This window comes from Hypomesus transpacificus, chromosome 11 (assembly GCF_021917145.1).
Source record: "Hypomesus transpacificus isolate Combined female chromosome 11, fHypTra1, whole genome shotgun sequence".
Classification (NCBI taxonomy): domain Eukaryota; kingdom Metazoa; phylum Chordata; class Actinopteri; order Osmeriformes; family Osmeridae; genus Hypomesus; species Hypomesus transpacificus.
In genome coordinates, this window is record NC_061070.1 from 489,322 (window position 1) to 501,504 (window position 12,183).

General features: G+C 51.2%; 1 protein-coding gene across 4 annotated transcripts; it reads right to left on the reverse strand.

Moving 5' to 3' along the window:
- Positions 1 to 73: 73 nt before the first annotated feature.
- Positions 74 to 11,266, reverse strand: znf451 (zinc finger protein 451). 4 transcript variants are annotated; one of them, XM_047028609.1, is made up of 13 exons: positions 11,211 to 11,266; positions 10,870 to 10,928; positions 10,530 to 10,613; positions 8,593 to 8,706; positions 7,938 to 8,046; positions 6,802 to 6,955; positions 6,250 to 6,376; positions 4,743 to 4,905; positions 3,983 to 4,130; positions 1,967 to 3,747; positions 1,669 to 1,728; positions 1,451 to 1,528; positions 74 to 270 (listed from the first exon to the last, which is right to left on the reverse strand). In XM_047028609.1, the coding sequence occupies exons 2-13, from the start codon at positions 10,918 to 10,920 to the stop codon at positions 230 to 232; spliced, it is 2,910 nt and encodes a 969-aa protein (XP_046884565.1). In that variant the 5' UTR covers positions 10,921 to 10,928; positions 11,211 to 11,266; the 3' UTR covers positions 74 to 229. The 4 variants fall into 4 exon arrangements, with proteins under 4 accessions (XP_046884565.1, XP_046884564.1, XP_046884562.1 ...); XM_047028608.1 differs by having other exon boundaries at positions 3,983 to 4,166; XM_047028606.1 differs by having other exon boundaries at positions 3,983 to 4,169.
- Between the last annotated feature and the right edge of the window lie 917 nt (positions 11,267 to 12,183).

Sequence of the window (12,183 nt, forward strand, 5' to 3'; positions counted from 1 at the left end):
AGCATTGTCAATGTATGGCACCTTCTTTAACAGTTGGAAGACAAACATATTTATAATATCAATGGGACAAGTCAAATGTGCCTAACCTTTATTTCAGAAACTTAAAGATATAACAGGATGAATATGTATAACATGAATGTAACTCAACAATGTAACAGAAATATGAACAAACACAAAGAGAGCAGAATGTTCCAGAAGCCGTGATACATGTTCCCTGAAAGCATCTCGTTCAGTATTCCAGAAGGCTTCTTTGGAGGGCGAGTTCAATCTCTATAAAACATAACAGCAAAGTGTCATTACCATGCAGCTGAAAACAGACAAAATCTCAAAATGAGATATATTTAGTCAGAAACATGTATTTATTTATTTAAACCAGGGACTAACTTAAAGACCCATATGTTTAGTAATTTAGCAGACGCTCTTATCCAGAGCGACTTAGAGTAAGTACAGGAACATTCCCCCCTTCCCCGAGGCAAGTAAGGTGAAGTGGACATGGACACAATGTCAATGGGCGCTGCCAGGAATCGAACCAGCAACCTTCGGATTACTAGCCTAATTCCCCAACTGACTCCCCTTATATATGGTAACATATACTGCAACCATATACTGCATCCAAATAATCTCAGCTGCAAACTATCATTTTGCAAAGTTCAAAGTGTGATTCTTCACTACTTGCTCCATGTTTTTCCTGTCTGTACACTGGGGTCATCTTCAAGCATGCAGCAGTGCTAGATAGATCCATCCACTATGCTATTGGCAAACGACAGGGCTGTGTGGACATCATACTACATTACATGCACAGGGCTGTGTGGACATCATACTACATTACATGCACAGGGCTGTGTGGACATCATACTACATTACATGCACAGGGCTGTGTGGACATCATACTACATTACATGCACAGGGCTGTGTGGACATCATACTACATTACATGCACAGGGCTGTGTGGACATCATACTACATTACATGCACAGGGCTGTGTGGACATCATACTACATTACATGCACAGGGCTGTGTGGACATCATACTACATTACATGCACAGGGCTGTGTGGACATCATACTACATTACATGCACAGGGCTGTGTGGACATCATACTACATTACATGCACAGGGCTGTGTGGACATCATACTACATTACATGCACAGGGCTGTGTGGACATCATACTACATTACATGCACAGGGCTGTGTGGACATCATACTACATTACATGCACAGGGCTGTGTGGACATCATACTACATTACATGCACAGGGCTGTGTGGACATCATACTACATTACATGCACAGGGCTGTGTGGACATCATACTACATTACATGCACAGGCTGAACTCAGCATCACGACAGGTCAAACTCTTGTCCTGTCGACCGAGGGAGAATGTGTCCCGGTGACTTTCTCGACCGTGGGGTTTTGATATTTGTAATGGCTGACAGGGCAGGTCACACACCCGTATCGAGAAGCGCTGTGGTCTTTGCCTCTTCTGCACTCAGAGCCAAGGCTTGCTTCATCTCCTCGTCAGACTCCTCTGAGGGATGAAACACAGCCACAACACGGATGCTCAGACGAGTAGAGCAAGGATACGAAGGAAGAAAAAGAAATGTCCCACGATGGGAAGGTTTGTGGTATACAAATCAAATATCCTGCTGAATAATTCTCCCAGCCCACCTCCATGATCCTCTGAGATCCTGCTGGCAGACGAGTCTGGCTCCAACTCCCTCGTCTCCTCTGCAGAAAAAACAACAACAGCTCATTCATTCTGTTACACACACCAGTTAAGCCAGCTAAGTCTAACATTTTCAGAGACAGTCTTTTTGTTTCAGAAAAAGAGGAATTCCCAGAGCTGTGCTTGACCATATGGTATGGCATCATTAACAAGACTTGTCTTGACTGTCTGTCAGTGGTTCAAATCCCCCCATACCCATGCAGAATAATAGCTTCCGCATGACATTACATTAGAACTTGCCATTCGATTCTATTTTCATTTCCACAGCAACTTGTTTTTGGCCTGTAGGGGGTGCCGTTTCCGCTGTTCCACAGCCAGCCTGGGACTCCATTCCTCCTTCGCTGCCCACCCTAGAGAACGTCTCCCCCGAATGAGCGTCCCCAGAGCCCTGCTTGCCTCTAGGACCAGCCCCAGAGCCCTGCTTCACTCTAGGACCAGCCCCAGAGCCCTGCTTCCCTCCCGGGCTGTGCCTGGAGCTCGCGGCCGCAGTCCTGGAGGTGGCGCAGGGCTCCATAGGGCAGTGCTGGGCGTGGTAGTGCGAGTGGAAGCGGCGAACGTCCTCGTGGCTCTCCCGACACGCCTGGCACTGAACCTGGAAGGAAGGCTCCAGCCCCAGGGCCGGGTGCGAGGTGTGGACATGGATCTTCATCTGGGCGTATGAGCTGTTGGTCACACCGCAGGGGGCGCATACGTACAGGCACCCGCCCTCGCAGCCCAGCCGCTGCATGCAAGCCTTGTACCTGGCCTTCCTCCCCTCTCGGGGCGTCTCTGGAGCCATGCAAGGACACGGGGCCCCTCGGAGGGCTTCTCCGGGCGCGGGGCTGGATGTGGCCTCCCTGGGGGCCTCCTCTCCCGCCCTGGCCGCAGCAGAGGAGCTTTCCTGGGGCTCGTCCATGCGGTAGAAATCCCTGCTGTGGAGGCTGTCGTAGTGCTCCAGGAAGTCGCTGTGGGCGTCGTACTGCATGCTGTCGCAGAGGCCGCAGAAGAAGCGCACGCCAAGCTGGCCGTCGTGCTCGGCCGAGCAGTGCCTGTGGAGGGTGGCCTCCTTGAAGAACTTCTGGGGACAGTGGGCGCACACGAACCTCTGGAAGCTGTGGCTGTCCGGGTCGCTGCAGTGGAGCTGCACCGACGCCTCCGACGGGAACACGTCCTCGCACATCCGGCACATCCACCTCCCCTGGCCCCCCTGTGGAGCGCGGGGGCTGGGCGGGGGCTGCCGCGCCAGTGCAGGCCCAGGACCGGGTTGCTCCGTGCGGGCCGGGTGCGCCCCCTCCCCCCGCCGGCCGCTGGTGGAGGGTTTGGCGCTGACAGGCTCCTCTGGTACCTCTCTCTCCAGGAAGTAGGTGTGGCCACTGTGGGCATCGGACACATGTGACAGGATGTCCACCTGGCGGGGCATGTCCACCTTGCATTTCCTGCAGTGAAACAGGAAGTTGGAGAGGTGGGCGCCGCCGTGGAAACGGCTCATGTGGAGGCGAGCGATGGACGCCTCGCCCGTCAGCTTGCCGCACACGCCGCACTGGTGGAAGATCTGATTGGCGGCCAGGAGGTGGTTGTTGACGGAGGCCTCGTCCGGGAAACGCAGGCCGCACTCGCAGAACCACGCCGGGACCGATCGACCCCTTCCGCCTATCTCTCCAGCCCCCTCAGAACCGGCCGGAGCCCCGGAGCCCTGACCCAGCCTCGGGCGCTTGGCCGGGGACCCTGCCAGCTCCTCTCTCCCCCCCTGGTCCCTCTTCGGGGTGGATGTCTCCAGGCCTTGGGCCTGCCTGTCTCCCTGAGGCCTGGTCTTCTTGGCAAGCAAGGCTTCACTGACGTGGCAGTACTGCAGCAGAGCTCGGTCCATGGTCCGGGTCACCTTCACCCGGTGCTGGGTGAGCTGGGAATGGCGGTCGGCGTCCGGCTGTTTCAGGAACACCTCGCAGCACTGAGGACACTGGCCGTGAGCCATCAGCTGCCGCATCACTTCCGCCACTGTGTGGTCCGCCTCCGCCACCGCACAGCCCTCTCGGCACTGCACACTGGGGACAGGGAGCAACACGGGGGGCGTCAACTAGTCCCTAAGGAGCCTTCTCACAGCACAGTTGCATCAATACAAATATACAGTTTATACAATAGATGACGCTAAATGTACACTATAAATACCGCAACAAACAACACAATATGTTCTGATAAACATAGACTCAAAGTAACAAGTCCGTCAAATCGATTTCATGCAGTGCCATGTCGAGGAAAAGTCCAAAAGCACACACTTACTTGAAGTGAGCCTTTGCCTCCATGTGTGAGGTAAGCACCTTGCGACAGACGCTGCACCGCACCCTGAAGCCCACCTCTTTACACAGAGCTGTGAGGCGGTTCCTGGCGTAGCGGGGAACAGGAACCGGCATGGCCTTCTGTTTGGAGCCTGTTGTGAAGGCTATAGAAAGTGGGTCTGTGGTTCCTACTAACCGGATAAGGGACGGTTTAAGGAGGGCACATTAACAGCCTACACAACACTACTGTATTTTTCGGACTATAAGTCGCATCAGTCAAAAAATGCGTCATGAAGAGGAAAAAAACATATATAAATCGCACTGGACTATAAGGCGCATTTATTTAGAAATGTATTTCACAAAATCCAAGACCAAGAACAAACATTTAATCTGGAAAGGCAAGTTATTCAGCTACACAACAGCATAAAGACAGGGTTGTGAAGTTTTATCAAAAGCGGTGAAGTGATATTCCCCTCCCCCGAGACGACCTTTCAAATCTATTGTTCCTTATCTGGTAACGAACGTACGGTCGCCGAGAACCTTCACTCCTGCAGCCATTAATAAATACAACGTTAGCAAGACAACTTGGCTGGCGTTGCCTTCTCAGAGTGAGAAATGCTAGGTGTGGCATCAGAGAGTATGAAGGGACTGAAATGCGTGTGTCTCACGGTCAATGCGTGAGGCTGGAGAACCCTGAAGCACCAGAGCTGAGACTGATGGACTGAAGACTCACCACAGCTGAGACTGATGGACTGAAGACTCACCACAGCTGAGACTGATGGACTGGGAGAAGTGGTTAGTGGCAGCCATATGCTGCAGACACTCGTCCCTGAGGTAGAACAGGTGGTAGCAGGAGGGGCAGGCGTAGCACACGACCACCTGGCAGCTCTGGTCGCTGGCGTGGCCGTCTGCGATGGGCAAGACGACCTGGGGAGCAGACAGGCCATGGGTCAGTACAGCAGGAGGGGGGAGGGGTCAGGACAGCAGGAGGTGGGTGGGGTCAGTACAGCAGGAGGTGGGTGGGGTCAGGACAGCAGGAGGTGGGAGGGGTCAGTACAGCAGGAGGTGGGTGGGGTCAGTACAGCAGGAGGTGGGTGAATTCAGGACAGCAGGAGGTGGGTGAATTCAGGACAGCAGGAAGTGGGTGGGGTCAGTACAGCAGGAGGAGGGAGGGGTCAGTACAGCGGGAGGTGGGAGGGGTCAGTACAGCAGGAGGTGGGTGTGGTCAGGACAGCAGGAGGTGGGTGTGGTCAGGACAGCAGGAGGTGGGTGGGGTCAGTACAGCAGGAGGTGGGTGGGGTCAGTACAGCAGGAGGTGGGTGGGGTTAGGACAGCAGGAGGTGGGTGTGGTCAGGACAGCAGGAGGTGGGTGTGGTCAGGACAGCAGGAGGTGGGTGGGGTCAGGACAGCAGGAGGTGGGAGGGGTCAGGACAGCAGGAGGTGGGAGGGGTCAGTACAGCAGGAGGTGGGTGGGGTCAGTACAGCAGGAGGTGGGAGGGGTCAGTACAGCAGGAGGTGGGAGGGGTCAGTACAGCAGGAGGTGGGTGGGGTCAGGACAGCAGGAGGTGGGAGGGGTCAGTACAGCAGGAGGTGGGTGGGGTCAGTACAGCAGGAGGTGGGTGGGGTCAGTACAGCAGGAGGTGGGTGTGGTCAGGACAGCAGGAGGTGGGTGGGGTCAGTACAGCAGGAGGTGGGTGTGGTCAGGACAGCAGGAGGTGGGAGGGGTCAGTACAGCAGGAGGTGGGTGGGGTCAGTACAGCAAGAGGTGGGTGGGGTCAGTACAGCAGGAGGTGGGTGGGGTCAGGACAGCAGGAGGTGGGTGTGGTCAGGACAACAGGAGGTGGGTGGGGTCAGTACAGCAGGAGGTGGGTGTGGTCAGGACAGCAGGAGGTGGGAGGGGTCAGTACAGCAGGAGGTGGGTGTGGTCAGGACAGCAGGAGGTGGGTGTGGTCAGGACAGCAGGAGGTGGGAGGGGTCAGTACAGCAGGAGGTGGGTGGGGTCAGTACAGAAGAAAGTAGGTCCACATTCTTTGACCGTTGTGTAGAGGCTGGAATGTTCCCAGTCAGCACTCTTGCTTCATAATTGCAGCTTTGCGTAAAGACACAATGACTCAGACTCATATTAATGTAGATGCAACGGGATGGGTATAGCTCCATGGTTAGAACACGTGACTGCTGATCAAGATCGCAGGTTCCAATCCCCACCCATGTGTTGCTTTGGATAAAAGCGTCTGCTAAACGACGACCCGACTGGAGCAGAGCCATGCTGACCTTTGACTGCAGGTGTGTGTTCCACTGGTCCATTGTTTGGAAGTGCTGGCCACAGGCCACACAGGCAAACTGCTCGGAGCTGCTGCCCTTCAGGGTCACGGTGGGGTCGCAGGGGGAGTGGTCAAACCTACACACACACGGCATAGGCTGAGGATCTAAAGTGTTCTGCACACTTTCATATCCAGGGTCAGGGTGCTACTACGCTGGAATACAGCCGCTAAATGAACCATTAACATTTGTATTTTTTGTATTTGTAGGCCTTTATGCAATTTCATATCCCACAATGACCTGTGGTGTCTTGTGCATATGACAAATACACCTCTTTTACTTGACATTGTATCATCCATTGCTTTTGGTGGTATGTTGTGAGTTTTGCAAACTTCTCCACGCGGTAGAAAACGATGTATGTTATGCAACCATGTAAGTTACAACGACTTGGGTACTGGCTCAAAGCAATAGCTATAAAACAGTAAACAGAGGAGTTCACTGTGGAGGAGTTCAGTCTGGAGGAGTTCCTCTGGGTGAACACACAGGAGCTGTGGGAAGCGTTACCTCTTTAGGTGCCCCGCCATGAGGGCCACGCTGTCGTACACACGCCCACAGTTGATGACCGGGCAGGTGTGATTGGACGAGCGGCTGGAGGGGGGCGTGGCAGTCCTGCGACGCCAGCCCATCCCTGTTGTGTTCACCCCCCCGGGCGTCACACCTGAGGGAGGAGGGGGGGGGAGGAGGGGGGGGACAGTTCACCCTGGTCACCTAACACCATGATTCACTGACTCTGACAACATTGTGCACTTATTGAATATTGTGATGTATGATTAACTACATTTTTTTAAATAATTACTTAAAAATAATTTCACAGAAAAACATGTCAAAAAGATGTAGTCAGGGATGTTACTGCCGCACTGACACCAATAAAAGCTCTTCCCTCTATTAAACAACTAAGTTGTTCGAAACACATTTGTCTGGAAGCACTTTGCATTGAGCCATCTAAAAAACATCATGCTCAAACTGCATCAAATGCACTGTTGCTGTTTTGCTTTTCATTTCTTTGAGCTTATCTCTCCTCCCAGGTGACGTGACGACAGCACTGCAGCCTGGCCTCCCTCACATTCCAGCTGCTGTTCACGTGACACATGTTCTGTCACCCGTGACATCTCTCTTTAGAGCAAGTCACTTCAAGTTTACTTTACCTCACAGGCAAAACAGTGAGGCACACATGGGGGAGGAACCAATGTGGCTCAATCAAACTAAACAGTAAGCCATAGTGAATCTTCACAGGCATGTGAAATGGTGACATGACTTTGTGTTTAGGGAGATTGGCGAAGACAGCTAATTGGTTTTATGTTGGTGGTCCCTAGACCGTGGATGGGTGTGTTTGTGTGTGTAGGTGGGGCAGGGTGTTGGGGAACATATGGGATGGACTCAATGACACGTGTATTGTAGGGCAACAACGGTGGGGTGAAGTTAGGTTGCAGCTCTGTATGACTCAGCAGATCGTCAGAACCACAAGGGGAAACTCTCCTTCCACCAAGCTAATCTGGCCCGTGTGAATTGCGCCCCTGATTGACGTGACAGCTCAGGCTAATGGATCGTGTAGGACTACACTTCTTTATTTCTGTCGCTATCCGATGCTGTGGTTTTGGCCAGCATTACACCTCCACTTGTGTGCATCCCTAGAAGAGTACCTGGCATCTTGAGCCACATGTCCACGCAGCGCTTGGCGTTGTAGCTGTCTCCCCCGCCCGGAGAGGTCAGCTCCATCTGTCCGTGGGCCCTCTGGGACAGCTGCCTCTCCTGAGATCACAACAAGGAACACTGTCACCATTTCTGTCCACCACCGTCTGTCCTGTCCACCGCCGTCTGTCCTGTCCACCGCCGTCTGTCCTGTCCACCACCGTCTGTCCTGTCCACCACTGTCTGTCCTGTCCACCACCGTCTGTCCTGTCCACCGCCGTCTGTCCTGTCCACCACCGTCTGTCCTGTCCACCACCGTCTGTCCTGTCCACCACCGTCTGTCCTGCCCACCGCCGTCTGTCCTGCCCACCACCGTCTGTCCTGCCCACCACCGTCTGTCCTACCCACCACCGTCTGTCCTGCCCACCACTGTCTGTCCAGCCCACCACTGTCTGTCCTGTCCACCACCGTCTGTCCTACCCACCACCGTCTGTCCTGCCCACCACTGTCTGTCCAGCCCACCACTGTCTGTCCTGTCCACCACCGTCTGTCCTGTCCACCACCGTCTGTCCTGTCCACCACCGTCTGTCCTGCCCACCATTTAACAAGCTGTTCTTAACTGCTTGTTAAGAAGAAGAAGGGTTGTCAGGATGAGGTTCTCCTCACCTTGAAGGCTCGACACTTCTCCGCTCTCTTCTTCTTCTCCACGGCCACCTGGCGGGCCAGTCTCTCCAGGGTGGAAGTGACGTGGTCTTTCTGGCGCTGGAGCTCATCCTCAATCTACGCAGGACAGATGGGCACAACAAACACTCGTCACTGGACTGTCCCCATTAACATGGGAGTAACACCAGTTTCATATCGAGCTTACAGGATTATTTAATGTTAATGTGTATTTATTATTAGATAACATAGGTATGTGCATTAATATAGGTTTAAGATGTATAAATGCAGGGCTCTCAAGTGTCACTCATTTCGGTCTTTAGTCACACCCTCCCGCCACACATTGTATTTCTCACACAGAAAAAAAATATTTACAATAAATGTAATATGCCGCAGCACCCAACCAAAATTCCTCTGGCCGCCCCACTCTCACTATGGAACCGGCAGTCAAGCGTGTCTCCCCTGGAGTTCTTAGTTGAGCCTGCCACTTATCAGCCAATCAAAAAAAAGAAAGGGTCTATACAATAGCCAATCGGAAAAAAGCACCATTGTATCTGGGTACGATTTAATGCAACAACCAATGGGAAAAAAGCATATCCTGCTTCCGAAAGTTTTGTTAACCTACAAAGCAAACCGCAGGAGCTCGAGCATCACTTTGAGCACAGCCATGATCTCCTGTTTTTATGTTACGACAAATTCACAACTCGTTTCACACAAACAATGACAACTTGACTTCTGTTGAAAAAATGTTCCCCAGATAATTAGTATCAGTTTTTCACGAGTCTCTTAACCAACAGTTTTACAGCCTGTTCACTGACAACACCTGCTCAGAACAAGTAGTTCATAGATGTAGCCGGTGTGTATCGGTGAAACTCACTCCTCAGGTAAATAAGAAGCCACCCGAAACATCGGAAATCTAGCTTTTCGTTGGCGTAGTTGGTAGTGGCGGCGCTTGGGATGTCAGGGGTGGCAGGATCAAATCCAGAGCGGGACATTATTAAGTCATTATTATAACCTGGCCATGGATGCATTAATCATTGCTGCCTTTCAAAGATGTCAAGTAAAAAGCAATTAATTAATTTTGACGGGGGGGGGGGGGGGGGGGGGGGTGTCACTCTTGCCTTTCTTCAAAACTTGAGAGCCCTGTAAATGACTTTTTATAACCTATAGAATCGAGGTTTGATGCTAGGATAAAGTGAAGAGGAGCCGAAGCAAGAATTTCAATGTATCTGTCCTTGTTATAAATGGCAAACACACATGAGACATAGCTAGTCAGCTGGCTAGGTTTGTGATGCATGACCATCACCATAGGCTAAGACGACGCTACACGATCTACCGCCTCTGACCCCTCGCATGGCTGGCTGTCCAAAACCAAAACACTGGGCCACCCTGTTGAGGTGATCCTCCTTGTCAGACATCTTGACTCGCCAGGTCATAAGGAAGGTAGGGTGGTCTTTATGGAGCCCCGAGCGTCGTCTCTCTGAGGGGTCTGATCTCCTCCCTCCAGGTCACAGGAACAGGGTTCCCAGGACACGGTGAAATAGATGTATATGATCCCCTGTCCCTAGAGCCCACATACTGAACTGGCACAACATTGTTACCTTGCACATATTTTTTTTTTTCCTCACACTTGGCACCGTTGTGATTTATCTTACTCAATTCTATACATGATCCATCTCTCGGCGTTATTGTTGTGCTGTTGTGTGTATTGTTATTGTTTATCTGTGCTCTGCTGTAGACCAAACTCCCCCCAGTGGACAAGTAGGGAACTGAACTGTGGTGTGTGGAGTTAAGGGGCCTTTGACAGGCTTAAGGAACAGGCCCCAGGACAGTATATTGGTAGTTAACTTGTTCCAGCACGCCAAGTGTGTACTTTAGCACCGTTCAATGATTTGAAATCACCTCCTTGGTGTGGCTATTGAATCTTCCAAGGGCATGCTCACCATATGTTCTGTGGGAGAACTTCCACTGTCCTCACGATCACTGAGGAGATCGATACATTCCAGAACCGGTCTTGAAGGCCCCTCCTGTAATGAGATGAGAACATTGAAAACTGCCGAATATGTAGTCTGTTCAAGAGAAACTTGGATTGTGATCGGGTACATCTGTTTACTACCAAAGGGTTTACTTCCGGTGGTCTTCTGAGAGAGGTGTTTACACGCAATCTTACGATGTACCTCGACAAGTCTAGACACCCAGGCAAGGTATGAACGTGCATAGTTCAATGAAGCACGCAACTCAGTTGACTTTAAACAAAACTTTTGTAAATTCACATCTACTCACTGAGACAAACTCCACGTCGTCCTCAGTATCATCATCAGCCGAAGATGACATTGTCCGACCTTATCGGAATACAAACAAACGTTTCGATCAAAGCCACACACTTCCTATAGGACACACATTGGACCTTGCTCGTCTGCCGAGACCCATTCACGGCTACATACTAGCTCGTAGTAGCTAGCATCAGACACCCACAACTCTAGACAGGCTGGATTACCTCCTATTTTTTGCGTATTTTGACAGTTGTTGCTTACTCTGTAAACTTGTATACATGAATGCATACACAAAAAAGCTAACACAACATACCGACGTTGATTAATGTTCACAACCGTCCAGACACTCACCGATGTCACAAGCGGAGCATGCAGGATGCAGAATGCACGAAAGGCGCGCAGTTATGGAAAGCCCAGTAGTCTATTGGGCAGGAGGATCTTGGGATATGTAGTTTAATGACTGACGCACGCCTATAATAAAAGTCTGACCTTATAATAAACACAACAGATAACCGCAAGTCCTACACGCACAGAATTATATTTTTAAATAGATCCTAGCTACATTCAATCCAGCTACCGGCAAAGGCACGTGTTATTGTTTGTTAAAAATACTGGGCTCCATTGCAGACAGAGGTTGTTGCTCGTGATTTATTTATCTTTTAGTCATGCTCACGCCGTGGAGAGAGCTTTAAGTTAACTCTTACATGAAGTTCACCTGTAGACTAAGGCTTCGGACGTTCACCAGAGTCACCTATGAACATTTAGCCTCACTAAAGTGATCCAACGGCACACTTTGTTCAATAGTGCGCTTGATTGCTTCTTTGTCAGATATTGTGGCTCAATGATACAGTGGGTATACAGACGAGGCCCGCTGGACAGATCCCATTATACACGGTCAGACACCTTTAAAAAAATTCTGCCGTCTGCAGCATCTTTTCTGAGCTCAAATGCAGTAGCTGCCTTCCCCCGCATGATCAGTTAGGGACCCTGCTGAGTCATGTCTTGTTGACTTACATGTTTTAAACCATTGGAGATGAAGAGTCGGTTAGTATACATGTCTAGGTATGCGATGAGTAATTCGCAAGCCTAGCTGGGATATATCATCACAACGCTTTCAGCATTTAGGAAAGGAGCGGAGCCGACTGTTAGCAAGGCGAGCTGCCCTACATCTCTCTGTGATGATAGCTGCGGCGTTCCTGGTCTTATTAAGACCTTACAGCATTCAATGCGTTCTTCTGTTACTACTACTGTTGCTGGGGACTATCGCAACAATTCTCTTTTTTTGTTGTTGGCATCGCCAGCTTCGCAATGGAAAACATCCTAT